Source organism: Chaetodon trifascialis, chromosome 13 (genome assembly GCF_039877785.1).
Source record: "Chaetodon trifascialis isolate fChaTrf1 chromosome 13, fChaTrf1.hap1, whole genome shotgun sequence".
Taxonomy (NCBI): Eukaryota; Metazoa; Chordata; class Actinopteri; order Chaetodontiformes; family Chaetodontidae; genus Chaetodon; species Chaetodon trifascialis.
In genome coordinates this window covers 18,738,901-18,759,574 of record NC_092068.1, presented here as the reverse complement: position 1 = coordinate 18,759,574, position 20,674 = coordinate 18,738,901, and the positions used below count along the sequence as shown (strand labels likewise).

General features: G+C 44.7%; 1 protein-coding gene across 36 annotated transcripts in view; it reads right to left on the bottom strand.

Annotated features, from left to right (window-relative positions):
* The window catches only part of LOC139340857 (ankyrin-3-like), a 125,261-nt gene extending 105,686 nt beyond the window's left edge, over window positions 1-19,575 (bottom strand). For 12 of the 36 annotated variants that reach the window (XM_070976922.1, XM_070976923.1, XM_070976924.1 and 9 more), the window contains exon 1: window positions 18,490-19,543. In XM_070976922.1, coding sequence (XP_070833023.1) covers window positions 18,490-18,558 — 69 coding nt within the window. In that variant the 5' untranslated portion in view covers window positions 18,559-19,543. Of the gene's footprint in view, window positions 1-18,489 lie in introns of all 36 variants that reach the window. The other 24 variants (XM_070976915.1, XM_070976916.1, XM_070976917.1 and 21 more) reach the window with 13 other exon arrangements.
* Window positions 19,576-20,674: the final 1,099 nt, after the last annotated feature.

Below are 20,674 nucleotides of genomic sequence, written 5' to 3'. Positions count from 1 at the left end.
AGTACTGCTGCAAAGGCCATACACAGACATACACACAGTTCTCCCTCAGCCCATTGTCCCGAGTCCCCACATGATGGCTGTCACCCCAACTCCAGCACTGGGAGGCAAAAATTTGTCCAGCCATGCGTGTGTCTTTCTGTCTCAAAACCCCACCGTGACTCGCCTCCCTCAACCCTTTCATATTGTGTGCTCACCTTCTCATACTTAGAGTTCAACCTGTCATGGTAAATTAGCCAGAGGCCAGAATGAAAAGGTGATGGGTCAAAGGAGAAACAGGAAGTCCCTTGGGCCAGTATCTTCTATCAATCTATGCCTTAAAGGTTAACGTAATATAAAATTGGGAAATTGCCTTTAAATATTGGAATTCAATCAGGCTAACCACACAGAATGCTCAATATAGGATTGTGAAATAAAGACCACGAGCTAGCGTTTGCTTTGAGCTTAAGCTTAAACATGCTAACACACTAAAAATGAGAATGCTAACATGCTGATGTTTAGCAGGTGTAATATTTACCATGTTCACTGTCATACTTTAGCATGTTAGCATGCTAATATATATGCCAATTTGCACTAAAGTACAGCTGAGGCTGATGAGAGTATCAGTTTTGTACTTAGTCGTAAACCAAAATCTTATATTCATATATCCAACAACTGTGAATCTCTTGAAAATCAGATGATCATCAGTGTGGTTCATCCTCAAGGGAACATGAATGTTTATACAAAATGTCATGGCAATCCATCCAACAGCCAAGATATTTCAGTCTGAACCAAAGTGGTGGACCGACTCTCTCGAGCATGTTGTTAGGATGCCTAAACATGAAAACTAAACTAAACGAGAGTGAGTATGACAATGCAGTTTTATTAGATTGAGTGCGATCTTACAAAAACATCCATCCTGGTGGACTGGATCAGGTCTTGTAATAGTGTGTTTTGCCTCATTAGCTAACAAGGTAGTGACCAAAGACAGCCATAGGGATCCTGCCGAGCGTGACCTCACCTTTACTTACATTTACACTGACTTATCCAGCAAGCAGATAAATGGGCTAGCAGTATATCTTAATTAGCACAACCACAGCCCTGTTAGCCTAACATTAGCAACCCTGTGGGAAGTTGTACTGTAAGTAGGTTTTTAACATAGAAAACCACTGACATGTAAAACACATTCACACGACTGTGCTTTTCAACTCACCCTTTCAGCTCTACGCATCTTCAGATAATCCTGACGGTCTCCGACATTGTCCGCAAGTGCACCAGGTGCAAAAAGGAAAGTGTACGGAAGGCTATGACCCGGCTAAAGACGGGACAGTGAGAGCGTACATAAAGCCCTGCCCAGCCCAGGTCAGCCACAAGCAGCAGCAGGGGTTACAGGCACTTAATCAGACAAGTGATAATCTAGTTAGGAGATCAACAAATGAGCCTCTCAGTGCTCAAAAGGAGGACACAACCCTACAGACAATGGACTGGGTCAATGCCATTGTGTAAGAGAACAACAGGAGGGATAGAAGGGAGAATTACTGTCATAATTCAGATCAAAATGTGGGTTGAGTGTACAGCAGGAGCGTTAAGCCGTGCCTGCTGGTGGGAATTTCTACAGGAATAATTTGCATTGGACTAATTATTGAGCTGACTTCATGTCTCAAAGCAAGACATTTGAAGTTGTCTGAAAGTGACGAATTGTGACTGCGTTCATTTGTGTGAGTTACAGCATAATACGGGTAACGGCGCTGGATGTGGTCTAGAATTAGCACAACCACCTGTTCTTTCTAATTGGCAATGTCAAGAAATTGTGCCTTTCCAGAGCATCCGGCTGTGAAGGGCTGTTAAAGGTAAGTGGTGGCAGCACGTATGACAAAGCCCGTGACCACAGAGGGGCTTCAGGGTCCTCCACACCTCGTTTGGTCTCCATGGAAACAAGGACAGGAACGATTGGGCACACAGGAGCGGCGGATAGACCATCACAAGGGAGGGAGGAAAAACACGCGTCCTGCTACTGGCGTTTCAGACTCCAGTCCAGATGTTTCCCAACCCCATGGAAACAAAGTGTTGTTTGTGTGCTACAAATTCAGGATTAGGCCATGTCAGTGCACACCTGATGCCCCACGTCTTTCACTCCCATACAGGCCTACAGCCGGATAAAAAATATGTCAGACACAACTGCCTCTGGTATATTTAACTACTTTAGGGCTGGGCTGCCAGTCATTTTTAATCCATTTTTAAGCCAACACAGATTCCCCTTGAAAGGATGGTTCATATTATTTCCCGTTTGAGCACATTTTGGCCTCGGCTGTGAAAATAAAATCGATTTTATTATTTTTCATCGGTTCCAAAACAGGATGTAGTCCCAGCCTGGTGATGACTCTGCTTATAACTGTTATAGTTCCCATAAAGAAACTGTTATGCTTCCACGAAGAGGATCTGTAAACAGTTATAAACACACTAAGACAGTGTTTGTTTAACTTTGCAGTCACAAAAGTGGGAAATGGCTTTTGCTGTCAAGCACATGCAAACAGTGGCCGCTCTGAAACAACCAACCCCGACCCTGGCTTCGATTAACATGTGCAGCCTTAAATGTCTTTTTAGCAAACAGCTGGCCATACTGATAAAGTGTTTTCATACCATGTCGTGTGCACACAGCGAATTTGTTCAGTTTTGCTGTTGCAGATGCTGATGATGAAGTAGCACAGGCTGACCCAGACAGAGGAGTATGAGCGACTGAGACAGCAGACAGTGAGAGAGAGAGAGAGAGAGACAGACAGACAGGAGGGAGAGAAAGGGGCGAGCGAGGGCTTTCCTCACCAACATCAGGAAACTCATCTTCTTCATCTAACCTGTATCAGTGCTAATGCTGTGACTGTAGAACCAAAGTGCACGCTTGCAGCCCAGATGGAGACACACTGTGTCCATCACACACATACAGTGACAGACACGCACACACACACGCACACACACACACACACACTCTGGGGGCCTTGTTAGAGTGTGCTTGCAGGCAGGTTCCAGATGCCACATGCTGGGCTGAGTGGCTGCTGGCTGTGCCAAGAGAGGAAATAGACATAGGACTCGGCATAACGCACACATTTCCAGTGCAGCTTTGTGAAGCACAGACACACGTAGTGATGCCCAGACACACAAAGATAAGAACATTTCAACAGTGATCTGTTTTACATTCTGTCTCCAACCTCTTACTCTCTCACCTCGTCACCGCTCTCTCCATCCTAGGCTGCCCAGTGATCTGGCTTGTCGGCAGGCAGAGGATGACGGGAGCTTTGATGTTCAGACAGTGCGCCTGTCTCTGTGTGTGTGTGTGTGTGTGTGTGTGTGTGTGTGTGTGTGTGTGTGTGTGTGTGTGTTACCAGGCTTCTTAGTCAAAAATTCTACCCTCCTTCAGGTTTTCACAGTTCCTTCCTGTCACTCTGAGGCAGCTGTGAGAAAACGAGCAGGCTGACAGTGAGGGAGGAAACTAAAGAGAGGAGAAGAAGAGAGACAGAAGACAGTGAGAGAGAAAGAGAGAGAGAGAGAGAGAGGGAGGTGCAGTGGGAGGCAGAGAGTGTGAGGAGAAAAGGAGGTCAGATAGTGGATGTTTTATTGCACTGAGCCGGAGAGTGTGAAGGCCTGAAGGTGGAAGGTTTAGCTTTTGTTTGAGAGGCAGATGACAAATGGTCGGATGAATGGATGGAAAAATTGACTGGTGCAGAGTCTCAAAGTAACTTGAAGATTATGTTGTTCAAAATAGATCATTTAAGGCTACTTCTACTTAAAGACATCAACAACATCATAGGAATGTGCTGTAGTTTCGGCCTTGGAGCCACAGGCTGTCATTTTACGTCTTGTCTTTTTCTTTACAAAGTAAAATCGAAGGCTTCAAAAAGGCAGAAAGAGCAGAGGAGAATTCTTGAATTACCAATCTATTTCATTATGTCTTCTGTCAGACAAACCACTGTTGGGCTTGGCCTTTTTCACTCACTAGATGCAGGATTTTTTTTTTAATTCGTTCGGCTCCTGGCACTCACACACTCACTCTCTAATCATCTCTCTTGGAAATGTTGAGGTTGTGCGGTGCCTTTTTGAATGTGCACTCTAATACAGATTATCAGCAGTCAGACGGCTCCAATTAGCTGGTATTATACATGGAATAATAAGGTAAAGCCCCACTGTAGAGCATAGATCATTCCTCCTTACCAATCTCATCCCTGGCGACAGAAAATCCCTCCAGAGTTTCATATGAAACACTCTTCAGTGGACTAATCTAACTACAAAGTTATAAGGATATTTAATCCAAGAGAGCCACCAAAAAAGGGCACCTCTTGGTCTTGGCCTCAAATACCTCTGGATCTCTTTTCCTTTGTTTGCTGTGATTTATCAGACCCAAACAGTTAAGCAGTGCAAACCAACTTAGGTGCTGATTTCAAAAGTGGAGCAGGAGTCACGCTAACTTCATTTGCGTCCGCCGACCACACTGTCAGCCGCATCTCTTCAGCTCTCAGCACATTACCCAGTCACAGGCCTATGTAGGGTCAATACTAATGCTGTCTTTATCCAATTCTAACTGTGACTGTGCTGGTGAGGCAGACAATTAGCTGCCAGTTTCAGTCAGGAAATAATATTTTCTCTGAAATGTATTGGACATTTTAGCGCACACAGAGGGCCATTATTCCAATGATGCTAATCAGGAAACTATCTGGGTGTTCATGTTATTGAATTAAATACCAGATTAAGAATTAAATACCAGATTAAGATTAAATCCAATTCCAGAAGTGCAGTCTTATAGCAGGAGGACAGCACTTCTCTGAGATCACTGGGAAGATGATATGTGGATAATTAAAATATGCAGCTTGAAATGTCTTTCTGGCAATGCTTCTTTGGGTAAGTAATACATTTTTAACATTTTTTGCCATCTGGATGGCTGAAGTAGGGCACAAGGGGAACCCTGGAGACGCTTCAGTAGTCAGCTGCTCAACAGGATGCGTTAAACTTCATGTCTTACATACAGGGATGCAGTCGAGTACAGTAAGTCAAGTCCAAGACCGGTTCATGACTGAGCACCTTTGAGCAAAGGCGCCTATAGACATTAGGTGTTATAAGGTCATTGGATGTCACACTGAGCAGGATGGGTCAAATAAAATCTTTGCTGCAATCTGTGTCAGACTATACGACATCGATATGTGAGATGGTGTAATTAATGCCCAGTAAATATCAGCACTATGATATATATAGGGAAATGTCCACTTGTGCCTGTGTCGTGTCTTGAAAAAGGACCACACTAATAAACAAGCTTTGTCCAGAGCGCTGACACTTCCATGCATCCAAAAATGAGGAGGAAGAGGAGAGTGTGGAGCTAGTCGTGACCAAGGAAAAGAGGGCATTGAAGGCCAGTTCTGCAAAGTGCGCTTTAGGTAAATGTGTTTTTAGCAGTGTTTTAGCATTATGCTAGCTCTGCTGTGTATTTGGCATCTTTCTTTTGTGGGCCCTTGCAGCCTTCAAATTATGGGATTTTGGTTTGAAGTAGAGTCGCAACATCACGCTCAAACAGTCTGATAATTCTCAACTCGGTTATTTTAGAGTCAGTGTTAATGTAGCTTTACTTGCAAACAAAAGGTGATCTTCTTCCAAATCCGAGTGCCCACGCACATGCCTGCTGCTGCTGTATCTGGCCGACTGCACCACAGGAAATCCCACCAAATTAGGCCTTTATTCATCTGCCCAAATATCACATTTGTTTTTTTTATACTGAAGAATGAGGACGCTCAACACTGTCTGCAAATAATCATTTGCAATGACAAACAAAAGCAGAAAACAGCAAACAGCATGTAATCTCAGTCCACTTACTGAGTAAGGTGCTGCAACACTCAAATTTGATCAGTTTCGTGGATTCTGAATTTTGCTAATTTTGGCCGGGAAAGACACAAAAATCACTACTAGAGCAGAAGAAAAAGTCTTTAGCTTGACAAACTACCCGTGTTACCTTTATGGCAGAATGATAAATAAATCTCACAGAGATTGTTGAGCTGTGGTCACTGATCAATACACAATCACATGTTGCAGAGGACTCGAGTGGTTTGAGGCATACATATGTTGTCATTTCATTCTGACTGTGTGATGGTGATAATTACTCGTGACAGATGCTTTCCCCCTGAAGAGAAACACAGATATTTTATCTCTGGCTCTCAATTGCGCTATTGTACTGTCCTGTCTCCGTCTTTGTGTCTGTGCCTTTTACATGCCTCTGTAATAAAGACACACACCCACAGACACACACAAGCCATGACGAATAGCATTATCAATCACGGCCATAGTGAAACATAGGTCTTTCCAGAACCACTCAATCGCTCTCTGTCCTGGCCAGCGAGGAGGATGTCTCCATTGTTTAATAACGCTGAGGGAGGAAATGGTTTCCCTTTGTTCCCTTACAACTCCATTACTGTCTGTATGGGTGTGCAGTACTGTACAGAGCTGACAAGACCACATCATTTAGTAATTTTGACTCAATTTTTTTTTTTTTTTTTTTTGGCAATGATCTTGTCTTCCCACTCGCTTTTATATAACACCCTCCTCTGCGACTGTATTTAAGAGGGCAGTGATTTTTTAGACAGCATTTTAGTTTAATGTTGGAGGATTCAGGTACGCATACTGTACTCACCGAAAGATTTGTATACATACATTGTTATTTACTTGGCGTCTCTCTCCCTGTCAGTCTTCCACATTGATATTCATCTGTTTTCCTTTTAACGCTGTTTTTCTGCCGTTCATGCAGGTCATATTTAATACCAGGGATGTCCACATTGTTTAGTCTCTCCTGCATACTTTAGAGGTGTCTGACTTCAGTTGTGCTGGGTAATTGATGATGGATGGAGCAATCATAAAGAGTTCCCAGCTGGTAAATTACAGCTTGTCTTATTCTTTGTGGGTAAACTAGGCCATCTGGGATGAGCTATAACCATGAAAGCAATACTGGTCCATTGCTAGACAGCAAGGAGATCTCAGCAGTGATTTATTCATGACACAAGTGGGTGAAGACTCAGCCTTTCTCTCTCTTCCTTCACCTTCCCTCATTCCCCAGCTGCCTCCTAGACACCATCACATCATCCTCACTCCTCTCCGCTGAATCCCACCATACTGCCCACGTGCCCCCTCCCTCCCTTCGTTTTCTACCTACTCATATTAATCACATCAAATCAGAGTCAGGAGCAATTCATTTTCACCCCCCCAAGTACTGAATGTGTATGAAGGGACTATTTTAACTGCATGACCACATAGTGTAGGATTTAAAAAAAAAATCCATCAGCAGATGTTTCGATTATTTTAGCATAAATAGTGCAAACAGGGGGAAACAGCTATCTTGGTTCCGTCCAAAGGTAACAAGGGGTAATGTACCAAGCTATTTCTTGGCTGGGACCAATGGACAGATTTATTGTTTCCCACTTTTCCCAGTCTTTGTGCAAAGCTAAGCTAACTGGCTGCTGGTTGTGGCTTCATATTGAGCAGATTGACATGAGGGCTGTTTCAATCACGTCATCTAAATGAAAACAAACAAGCATGCTTCCCCAAATTGTGGAACTATCCCTTCAACTGATATGAAGTAAACAGTGCATTTGTCCGTGAGCTATAATTGCATGTTTTATGCTATTCCATTTAAATAGGTGGGAATATTTTTGGAATTACTAGATCAATAATGTATCTGCGCATAATGACAGACCGGGCTCTGTATCACCTCTCGTAAGAAGTCCAGGTTGTTCCATTAACAGACAACTGCACACACACGTACACATCCAGAGGGTATCTCATTAGCGGACTCACACCCTCACAGCTGGAGGTTGTCACATTGTGTGTGTACTGTCACTGACCACAGGGCAGGAGAAACCCTGTGACCAGCCCAGACACCAACCAGCCCTCTGCAGAACCACTGCTTGCTACAACATACACACAACATGCAAGCAAAACTAAATGGCAACATGCACACACACACACACACACACACACACACACACACACACACACACACACACACACACACACACACACACACACACACACACGCACGCACACACACACACACACACACCTATATATATCAAATGTGAAAAATCACCATGCTATCCCTGTACAACTCCCACATGCCTCATACAAGCCTTGGGCAATGCTGCTTTCACACTTCAGCGTATTGCAAGCCCAGTAACCACAGTTCAGACACTGTGTGTGTGTGTGTGTGTGTGTGTGTGTGTGTGTGTGTGTGTGTGTGTGTGTGTGTGTGTGTGTGTGTGTATACAATGACAGATATGGCTAGAAAGCACTGTGCACTGGGGATGATCAGTGATCAATGTCACTCTTTTTCCAATCATGAATCCATACTAAACCGGTACTTTCCAACATCAGAAAACTGAGCTTTGACGAAACGCTGTCCAGAGCCATAAGAGAAAATGCCAGTGTCATGTGGTGTCGACGGAGAAAACAGAGCTTTTCAGAAATGCTGATATGATTGTCAACCTTCGCAGACATAGTTGAGCACTCCCACGCAGCAGCAGTGATTTGAAGCCAACTTTCTGTCAAGGTTCTTTACACAGCTGCTCAGGATTTACTGTTTGCCAGTTAGCAGGAAGCATTTATCACCTTCAGTCAAATCACTATCTCATGCTCAGGCTGTCGTCTGACAAAAATAACTAAAATATGCCATTGACAACACCTTAGACACAAAATCAATGGTGGCTTGGTGAAGAGATAGTTACATCCTCAACTATCTTCAGGAATCTGAAAACGATAGTGAAAGCCACCCCAGTGGCATGCAGCTTATTCATTTAATGGGCCATTACATCACTGTTGTTTGCGCCGTGGCCATCATAAATGGAGAAATAACATCTTGGGATGAGTGACTGCTGAGCGAAGCAGGTGTTTTGGAAAATGACGGAGCGCATAGCCAGCTCCTCATTAAAATCAGTGATGGGGGGAATGGATGGTGGAGAGAAGAGAAGATGATGTAGTAAAAGTTACACTAAACGTTTCAACATGGTAACAGTGACTGGGACTGTCTGATCATGGTTTACGTTTGCTTGTAGCAGCATTAGACAAAGTAACTGCCTCAGAAAATAAATGGCTAATGGAGGGCAGGTCAAAAAGCAAGCACGAAGGCACCTTTCAATCCCTCTCCAAGGAGCATGGAATATCATCAAATCAAAACCACATTGGTCTTTCTGCAGCACAAACTGAGTTATCAATATCAAGCAAATCCCATCTGTCTGGCTCCTCCACTCTGTGGCTGAGAGAGGAAAAGGAGAGAGGAAGGCAGGGAGTGTTACGGAAGAGACGAGTTGAACATTTTTGTTCTTCCACTGAAACCTGACAAATGTCACAGTTCCACTACAGCAGCATGGAGACGATTTCCTGAGTTATGTAACACTGATAGAGAAACCTGTAGTGGTGCCATCACTGTCACTAAAGCCCGTGGGAATGTGGATCTAATGCATGCCTCTAGGGATTTTATTGTAGGGCGTACATGGGAGCATTCACCTGCATACGTTTTCATCCACTTCTCCCACAACTCCTCCCATTCTCCCTTTTGCTTAACATCTCAAAATCCCCTGTGGTTTCACCTGTCGTGCGTCTGTACGCTTCGCTCTCTTTTAAAGGCGTGATTCTCCCCGTCTTCTCCTGTCTCTCATCCATCATCATCCTCTGCCGTGCCACCTACTTACCTACTCATGCCTTCAAATCCTCTTCCCTAATGCTACTATAGCATCTGGCTCAGGTGACGTAGCCTTGGGGCTCACATTACGCTGCTGCCATCCCTGAACTAAAATCTTAAAAAGGGGAGCATTTAGCATGGTCCCCCCGGTCGGCATACTTCCCTCCACCCCCGTACGTCTTCTCTGTGCTGTTTCAAAAGCCCCACCGACAGGGTTGCCCCTGTATAAAGCCACCAGACAGCCTGGGAAAAGCCATAAAACCGTGAATAAGGTAAGCGTAACATTGTGGAACCCCTGCTGAAGGCTGATGGAGTTCCCATTATTCATGCACAATTTTACTTAATCAACATAATGAGGAAACATTAATTAACTTTTTTTGCAAATTGCAAATGTTGACCATGTCGGTAAAATGATCATTGACACCAGATTTCATACAAATTCAGCTCTTGATGCTGACTCCAACAGCAAATCAATCCCCATAGACAGAAACAGTTTTGGTCTCTATATCTAATTTTCCCATTCATGACAACTGCACAGGGGGTGAATTTTCATACAACTCACTTGTTTAAATCATATTAAGGACTAAATGCATAATTATGGCCACGGCGAGTGACAGCTAGCTGCTAGGTTTCAGTTTCCAGGTTTCATTCTTTCCACCTCAGCACCACCCATGCTCCACCTCTTTGTGGAGTCAGGCGCTGCCAAGATGGCGACAGCTGGAGCCACTGACACTGAGCATCACGGTGGCTTTTCAGAAACCTATGGGAGACACGTCCAGATGTTGTCCACGGGTAATTTCTAGTAGCCAGCGTTGGTCTGAAATAAGACTATGACCAAGAAAAGCATCAATGAATTGCAGTTAACAAATCTTGTTCAGTAGAGTGTGCAGGATGTCTCCCTCACCTGCCTTTCCGGTAATGGTTCAGCATGAATAGTGCTAAATTGGCAATCAGCTCTGCTTTTAAAAACACAGCCCCAGTTCGGTGGCTATCTGTCAGACAATCTGAATTTCAGCAGAAGCCAGATCCTGCCGTTAAGTGCGTCTTCAAGCTGGGAGCCAGCAGAAGGGTCCTAACACGTGGCCTTTTGGAGGGAGACTGCAGCCATCCTCTGCCTGGGATTACACGGTTCATCTTTCATTTCATTTACCTATTTTTATTCACTAACAAGCTTTATTTCCTCATCCCATGGAGAAGGGGTGAGCCATCTGGCTCGGCTCCACCGTGGATGTATTTCTGATTTCGCAATACATCATCTGACTCAAATAAACAACACCTGAGAACCACAGGGACGGTGAGGGATGCAGACCCCCTTTCCTGCTTTGCACGTAATTACACCTTGTTAAATTAAGTTCTTTTAATTAAAAGATGGCTTTTCTTTCACTGGCGCCATCCAGGTCCAGGTCTGGCCACTGCTCTGACATCTGAGACTGAAGTCTAGACTGTTTTCACCCACCACAGCTTGCTTTGTGCATCTTATTGTGAATAAACACAATCAGGCTGCACATCAAACGTGATAAACTGGAATTTGCATCATGTGACTAGACGTCTCTCCTCTGGAAACGGTGTGATCTCTTCCCTGCATCCTGACCTCAGCCTTATTAACAACTCATACATCCATTTCTGTGGTGCTAATTTTTTGTGACGAACAATTAACAGCCTGCGAATCTGCGACTGGATTCATTGAAGTATGGACTATAAATAAACCGGCCGCTTTAATCTGCCTGCTTACAGCGTCTTTGTCTGTTTTCATACGTTCATACAAGCCGTAGTAAAACCACTGATGTTAAATAATTGAGAAATAAGGTGAGACAATGCTGCGGTCACAACAAGGTCGCCAGACAGCACAGTGAGCATAAACCACTGTTACTGCTTTTACAGAACAAAAGCTTTTGTTATCCCGCTCTGTTGCGCTTAACAGTTGCCATGGCGACGCCGCACCTGAAGAGGCTTAAGGAGGATCCCAAACTCGATAAAAAGAGGGTTTCTAAATCTGACAGTGGAACTCTCCGTTTGACTCCCTCCTTTCCCGCTTGTTTTCTATTACTGACTCGCGCTGCGAAGAAGAAGAGAGTGAAAGAGGAGAAGAGGAGTGGAAAAAGCACAGCGGAGCGAGATGTGAAGAGTCTTCCGGACGGAGCTGTGGGAAACGGAAGAGGCTGCGGGGTTCAGGCAGCAGCGACTGCCAGCAGAGAAAAAGACCAGAGGAGTGGATGTGAAGGCACGCATTATTACACTGTAGACGTCCTAGAGCAGCTCCAGTCTGGGCCACCAAGCAGCCCAGGTTGAGAGTGTGGGGCCTTTTTGCATTCACATTTGGTCACAATTCAGCGATTGTATTCACATGAAATGGCTGCATTTTGATTAAAAGCACGTGCCCACGTGTTTAATTTTCAGACGGGCCTCTTTTTAATTACTGACGGGGTTTCACGTGCGTTAAGCGGACACACGCGTCCTCACGCCAGATAACAGGCCAACGCCGGCTCGAGCGGGGAGAGAAACTCGTTTTAAATTGCGCTGAGCTCTCCCTGGTATTGATTCGTTCTCGCCAACAGAACATAAAAAAACTCACCAAGGCATTTCTTCAAATTGCTTGCTTTTGTTGATGCAGCGGGGGGAGAGAAAGAGAGGTTTGTGGAAGAATGGATGGATGGAGCGAAGAGTGGTGAGACCTCGTTAGGCCTTTTTGTTGATTAGGTCTGGTTCAACAGCCTTGTTATTCAGCCGAGGCCACTCTATTTCTATGCGTTGTCTCTGTGTGCTTGTGTGCTTCTGTTTGCAAGTACTGTATGCTTGGATACAGACTAAAGCTTGCTGGAGTGGTGTATGAATGCATGTCTTTGTGTGACAAAGACAGCTGCTGAGTTGTGATCAAACCCTGCCATCAGCAAGTCAGTCTAAGCGGTCAGTTCGTAAGGAAACCAGTCAACCAGTGAGCGTAACATGATTTTTAAGTAGATCTTCCTCATTATTTACAGTGTTTCTCACCTGTTGGAGGACCACACAGCCGCACATAAACACAAAAAAATAGACCTGACGTGAAAGCAGAGATGTGAGGCGCAACGCCTGCGGCTTCCGTGGTCAGTGTGGAAGCTTCAGCTGATTATGATGGACGCGCTCTGCTGCAGGCATAATGGGGCAGATGTGTCGCGTCACGTCCGTGTCCCATGTATTTCGGCTGTGACGTGGACGTGAGTGTCAGTTTGTCAATTTTGGATCATTTTAAAAATTACGAAAAGGACCCTTAAACCTCCCCTACAGCAGTTCGGAGATCAAAGGAGAGCTCCAGCTTTAGAGAGTGACAGAGAAAGAAACACTCCTCCTTCACACCTCCTTCTCCCCTTCCCTTCCATGTACTCCTCTGTCACTGCCCAACTCACACCTCAGTCGCACTTCTGTCTTTTCACCCCCCTGCATTTCACCTCCTTCTCTCCCGTTCATATCTCTCTCTCCTCTGGCTCCCAGCCTCCCTCCCTCGGTGAAAAGAGAGGAACAGGGATAGTTCATCTGCGAGTGATGGAGCTCTGACAGGCTGATCCCTCTGCCCTCTCCCCAGGGCGTGCAGCTGTGCCCGGGCTCTGCGACGCCTACCTCCCCAAACACACATCCACACAGAAACGGCAAGAATACACCTACCTACACACATACATGCATACATTTATAGATCTACCGAGGGAGCACACATGTGCACTTACTCACTCCTCCACACTCACAGCACATGTGCATGTGTGTGTCTAGAGCTTTATGTAAGTCATCACATTTCTATGCTGCACCCAGGATATGCTGCAGCAATCACAGGTTACAGGAGTGTTTGGCCTGATACCAATATCAGTATTCAGGTTCAATTGATTTTTCCTGTGTTTTATGTGTGTGTGCTGCTGCAAAGGTTTGCAGAACGAGTTTGACATCTACCCACAACAAGTTTTGTGGATTTAAATATAATTCTACATTCAATCTTAAACAAGTTTGACATTTAACCAGGTTTCATTCCTGTAATATCATCTCACATTTGAAAAAATCCAACATATTAATGACATCATAGTTTCAAACCCGAAGATATTCCCTTAATGATAAATCGATTATCAAAATATTTGCTGGTTATTTGTTTCTGTTTTTCTGTTAATCAACTAATGGATTAATTGTTGCAGTATACTGTACTTACTGTACTAGTACACACATTTTTTCCGCATATTTTCCCCTTAAAGCACAACCTACCCCTCTTAAGGATTTGATCCGTGCCAAGTCCATTAGCCTAATCTGAAAAACAAAAGCGGCACTTCATTTGCTCTCTCCCTCTTAGGCTCTCCCCACACACACATGCACACACACGCATTTCACATCTTCCATCAGCACATTCACCAGTGCCCTGCTGTTATCTGGGGGATGTGATGTGCCGTGTCTCTTTGAAAGCACTGTCACAGAACGGCTTATTTCACCAGTTCTCCAGACGCGGGGCTCTCTGTCTCTGGCAGGGTTTTTCCATCCAAGACAAAGAGCAGAGCTGCCCGAGCCTTGCTGCCTGGCTGTCTCATTAGGAAGAAGACAACAGAGGCGACACAAAAGAGAGATGCACACAGACGAGTGAGGGGTGGAAGAATGAGGAAAATTAGCTAAAGTCATCAGTGCTTTTTAATTCTTAATTTTGTCATTTGTGCTTTAGATTTGGGCACAAATATAGCAACAAGTACACAAAATCCTTAGCTGCGAGTTTGTGAGTGTGATGTATACTGTGAGGAGCGGCAGCAGGACATACAGACTGTGGAGAGACATGACCAGCAGCAGTGGCTTGTTTATGACAGAATTTCAGTGTTTCAGTAATACCACATTTCTCGAATGTCTCCATCCATCAGCACGTTTGACAGAAACGCAGAAAAAACTCCAGCTCTGCTTCGCTTTTTTCTGACAGAATCACCATCGTCCCTCACACAAACCTTACACAACCATCTGAAGTGTAAACATACAGCACATCTCACAGTTAAGGGCGGTTTATTTTTGGAGGATATAAACGTGGTAAAACGATGGTGTTTCTCAAGCTATGAAGGATCTCTTATGTAACAATGTGTTTACTTTGCTCGGGGTATTTATTTGGAAAAGCCACTGATGTGGGCAGAAAAACCTTTTGTCCATCATATAAGTTTGAATTTCACTTTAATTCACAAGCTCACAGCAGATCCTCTAACAACGTGAAACCTCCTTCTGCTCCGTACTTTGTGTCTGCTCCTCATTGGGAATTGGCTTTTGTATAGAAACATATGATATATGTTTACGTAACTGGACATAACACTTACATAAGTCTCTCGATCAGGGTACATAAAATGCATCTCCACTGTCCCGTAACACAAACATCGCTTCCTCCTTCAGTCATCCAGCTGAATTTTGTTGAGCTTAGTTATAGTTATTAGGTTTCTGCTGTTTCTATATGAGTCCCCTGCACTGTTTTTATCTTGCAGGCACACTTTCTTCTGTCTTCTTTTGTGGAAGAAAACTCTTCTGTGTCCAATTTAAGCAGCTAAACTAACTACAGCAACACCCGTCAGAGCGCAGCAAACCAGATGTCCAGTGACAAGCGTGCACTTCATGTGCACTTGCACACACATACACATGGCATAAAAGGGTTTCACTTGACCCAACAGAAGCTTCTGTGTGGTGGGACGACATGCACTGAATCCCTGTTAATGCTGTGAGTATGTGTTTGTGTGTCTGCCTGTTATGTAAACCTCATTATCTCTATCACTACATCAAATTCTTATCATTAAGCCTCTCTGAGATCATAGAGCATTTGGAGAAACATCAAAGTGCTACACAAACTCACGCGCAGCTCGCACACACACACACACTGATAAGCAAAATCCACAAAAAGACAAACACGACATCGTGTTCGGTGTTGATTTACGAGCCCGTCTTAATCGGGATAAGTCTGGGGCCTTGAGTCAAAAGATGTGTGACTGTATCCTTGAGCTTCTGCCCCGTCACAGCAGCTGCTTCATGAAAAATATATTTCTGTTCTGGCCACTAAGTTCACCAGTCCACCCCCTCTTCGCTCTCCCCCCTCTCCCCCCTCTCCGCCTGCTCTCACCCTCGACACCTTTCGCTCACAACAGAAACTAGTTGCCATGGTTACAATCATTAGCACATCTGGCATGGTCGTCTGGCACGCACATGCGCACAGAGTGAAGCACAGATACGGATGGACACGCACACACACACACGACAAACATATGTACATGTGTAAAAAGCATTAATATGCATCATGTTGCGGCGCTGTTTTCAGTTTCATGCGGAAGTCTGGAGCTTGTGTGGGAGAGATAACGGCTGAAAATCAGCTGAGAACTTTGGGCCTCACTGATAATCCTGTTGGTGAATTTATCCCAACCCTCCTTCATCTTAATCTGGAGGGAAACGGAGCTGATGTGGAGAAGAACTGAGTCTTCAGAGTGCTGGCATGATCCAATCTGATACTTAAACATACTGCTTCTGTATAATGGAGAACGGCCCGATCAATACTGGAATTCTGAGGCTGATGCTGATATCGACACTTACAGGAAGAGTAAAAAAAAAATTGATGATGTCACATTTGTCAGTATTCTTTTTTATATAAAATCATGACATCAACGAACATTTGGATTAAAATCCCTTAAATTGTGACCAAAGTAGGTAGCGAGTGGAACATTTTACATTTGAAAAATCAGCTTTTCAGTGTTCATTGCTGAACCATGTAATGGAGACAAGGTTTCTATGTACACACACATATATGTAAGCTATCATATTTTCTGTCTGATTTGTTGTTTTGTTTCTCTATTTGTCATCAGGATTACAGAAAACTACCTGGTGTAACATGTGCAAGACAAGAATCTGTTACGTTTTGGAGAGGATCCACATTGAGGGGTTGATATACAAATTATTTTTCCCTGTTGTTAAAATATGTGAGCGGAATAAACATTGTAAATCTTAAAATCCAGTAGATGGTACAGCCAATTGGAATACGATGACTCCATATTACAGTCAATACTCGCCTGTAGCACTAATCCTCTGGGGTAGTGGACACATGTAGCTGCTCAAACTTCATACAGAAACACACATATGCAGCTAATTCTACTCTTCTCACATCCAAACGTGAAATTCTAATAGTTTTGGAAATAAATCCAGACATGCACAGTGTTTGCCCTTGCAGATTTGCACATCATAGAAGAGAGGACTATTGGCCTTGGTGGAGGTCGGCACTCTTTGAGTGTTCTTCTGGTTTTATGCATAGCGTCTGACTGTTCTGTTCAACAGTTATTCTATATCAGTCACTTGAGGTAAATAAGGTTCTGTTCGCTCACATTTATTAGTTTTCAACGGCCCTTATGACACAAAATGTGTGATTTTCCTTTGTGTCAACCTTTCATGACTGAAGACAGTAGTTTGAACATCTTGTCTCTTGCTGTTATTGACGACCAAGACTGACAGCTTTACCACTGACGGTGGCACATGACGGCAGCTATAAATTATTTAAAGAATAAATTTCCTCCTCAATAACAGATTCACTCAGCCTCGTAAAACTTATAGAGGCTGCTGTAGCTGTGCTTTCCTGCTTTGCTTTGGTCTTCCCCGTCCTACAATTCCCTAATCTCAAGGGCCGCTTCGAATGCTCTGGAAAATACTCTTTGTGTGTGTGTGAGCGTGTGTATTTTGTGACACTGTTTGTGTGTGCACAGTGGCTTTCAGCACCAAAACACATTTATCATTGGCTATAGCCACACTGACACACAACAGCATGGGAGGCACAGCAGACGTGCTTTGGTGCTACTTATGCCAGAGACAGACAGACATGCTCAAGGTGTGGACCACAACCTGAAAATCCCAATTAAGTATACACAGGTGAGCACAGGCACACACACACACACACACACACACACACATACACACACACACACACACACACACAAACCTACATTCCACTTCATGAGTCAAAACATGTTTCTGTGGATCAAAACACCTTAAATTATAAACCATAATAACAAGTCCTGAGGAAAACAACAGGACAGCTATGCATACATTCCATACAGTGTGTGTGTCTCAGATACACACACAGAAAAAGACACACACGCATACACACACACACACACACACACACACACACACACACACACACACACACACACACACACAACTGTAGAGGAGTTTGACAGTACAACAGATGCCTATGCGGTGCGTGTATTCTGCTGCCCCCGCCCCAACCCCTGAGGACATCCCCATGCCTCCCATTATGCACTCTCTCTCTCTCTCTCTCTCTCTCTCTCTCTCTCTACTTTACATACCACTGCTCCCCCAGCCAATCACCCAGAGCACAACAACCAGACCGACCAGTCGCAGCGGCAGGATCACAAGCGCTGGTGACTGACAGACGGCATTTCAGTGGGCTTTGGTAGCATTTCAGGTGAGGTTAGACAAATATTTATCGTTCTTGTAATAGCCACATGCAAGCTTGTCAAAGACAGAGAAAAATGCTTGACAGAAAAACAACCAGGTATGGAGGCTGTACTTAAAATAAGTCGGTTCTTACATAATACACACCGACTCAGTCTTAAACATCTAAAAGGTGTCGATAAAGGGAGACTTTTTCAGAATAAATGATCAAAATCTATTAAATAGAAACATGATCAAACACACCTTCAGTCACTTTCAAGTGGGTTCACCAACCTCACCCATTGATTTCACCTCAGCCGGGAAGCCCTTACTTCCCATTCAAACACAGGAAAGATCTATCACAGAGCCAAAGCAACAACTGAGCAAAATGACACACACCAAGACAAAGAGCTCTTCCTCTCTCATACCTTTTTGCCTTTCTTCTTACGATGGGCTGCTTTCCCGCCGCCTGCTTTCTCCTTAGCTTCCTCACTCATGTTCAGAGATCTCCCCCTGTTCCACTCCTCTCCTCACTTTTTTTTAAAATCCAGCATGTAGGAGCTTGTGGAGTAGAGCGGCAGCAGCTGCTGTCTTCACTGGTGAAACGTTGCCACAGAAATGTCCATTTAGAAGCAGTGAAGGAAGGATTGTTCCATGCAGAGTGGGAGTGCGCGTGAAGAGAGGAGAGACTGGGAGGACTGTGCTGATGCTCTCTCCTTCCTCCTCCTCCTCCTCCTCCTCCTCCCCTCTTCCTCTCCACCTTCACAAACACACACGCTCACACACACTTGCAATCACGCTCGCCAAAGGTCCACTCCCACTTGCTGAATTTGCCGTGCGCAACTGGCGACACTCTCCGGCACACTCAGAGGCAGGGCGTGGAGGCAGGAGGACGGTCGAGAGATAGAGGCAGAGGAGGAAGATGAGGAGGAGGAGGAGGAGGAGAATGTGTGTGATGAAGGAAGGAAGGAAAAAATAGAGACTGAAGGAGTGTATTCCTGGCTGGATGGATGGGGTGCTGCCTACCTGAGGCTGGAGACTGGAGATACTCTCCCAAAAGAGAAAGAGACAAAGACACACACAGACAGAGAGACACAAAAAAATGGTAGAGAGGGAGAAACAAAGAGAAGCAGAGTAAGAAATGACAGAAAAACAGGTGGGTCAGAAAGAAAGAAAGACAGATGAGTGAAAAGAGTGTGAAAGGATGTTACTGGTGTTAGTGAAAGAGAGAAAGAGCGCAAGGCTGAGACAGAAGAGGGGGGCGTGATCCACACAGTCTCTTCACTCTGCCGCCTGGATGATTTCTGCTGTTGCTCCCTGCTCAGACGTGATATGAAATGAGACTCTTCACTCCTCTGACAGGCCAGTAGAGAGACAGAGAGAGAGAGAGAGGGAGAGAGAGGGAGGATCATTAACACGATGCATCAGGTCCTTCCAGAAAAGGAAGTCTCCCCACTAGCCTCTGCCAGCAGGATCAGCTTACTGGAAACTGGAACAGAACAGAACTGCACCCGGCACTGACTGACTAACTGACTGACTGGGTTGATAGAGGTGTGTGTGTGTGTGTGTGTGTGTGTGTGTGTGTGTGTGTGTGTGTGTGTGTGTGTGTGTGTGTGTGTGCAAGAGACAGAGACAGGCAGGCTTTGGATAAAGAAGGAAACAAGACGTGTACACAAGGTTGATAATACCCAAACAATATCCAACCAATATCCATTAAAATGTCTCTGTGACGACTCAACAGACAGTGAGGGGCTTTGAAAACACAGAAAAGACCACGCCTTCCCAGCTTCAACAAGCTACAGCTCTCCACCAATCAAACATCAAGCTAATGAGGCAGGAGGAGAGCAAGTGAATCAGGGAGAGGGGGAGAAAATGGGAACAAAAAGCCCTGGGTGACACAGAGGGAGAGATATGAGGGAGGGGTGGGGTGAGCGGAGGGCGAGAAACAGACAGGAGACAGAAAATGACAGTGGGAGATGGGGAGGGTGAAAAAACAATGTGATATCAGTGAAACAGACGAACCAAGGCGGCATGGAGAGGATGAAAGAACAAATGAAAAACAAGAAGCAGGCAGACGCACAGAGAGGCAGCGTTTGTCGTGATTGGCTGCCAAACAACAGGTTCTTTATTTGGAGAGGTTAACCGTCTCTCCCTCGCTCCAGCTCCTGACAAGCCGTGATGTATGCCATCAACGCCGTGCTGCGTGATGTCAATTAGGCCTTGGCCTCCCAACAGAATGATTAAGATCAGCCGTCTCGAGAATTCTCTAGAAAAAACATCGCAGATGCATGTTTCAGCCTGGCCTTATCCTGAAGCTGTAATGTCAGAAAGCCACGTCGCGAAACAAGACGCAAACTAAACAAACCAAATGAAACAAAGAAATTCCTGGTGGTTGCTGAGCTGTATCAACACACTCCAACACACACACACATAAACACACACAGAGTTGGTATGTGTTGTTCGCAAGCATCTGTATCATCTGCTGGCTCCGAACAATAAAAACTGACAGCGAAAACACTCCAACAGTCAAATTCACATGATCATAACGTGACAAAAACTTGCTTCACGTTCAGGCTGAATGCACGTGAAGCCCTGCAGCTAACACTGATTGAC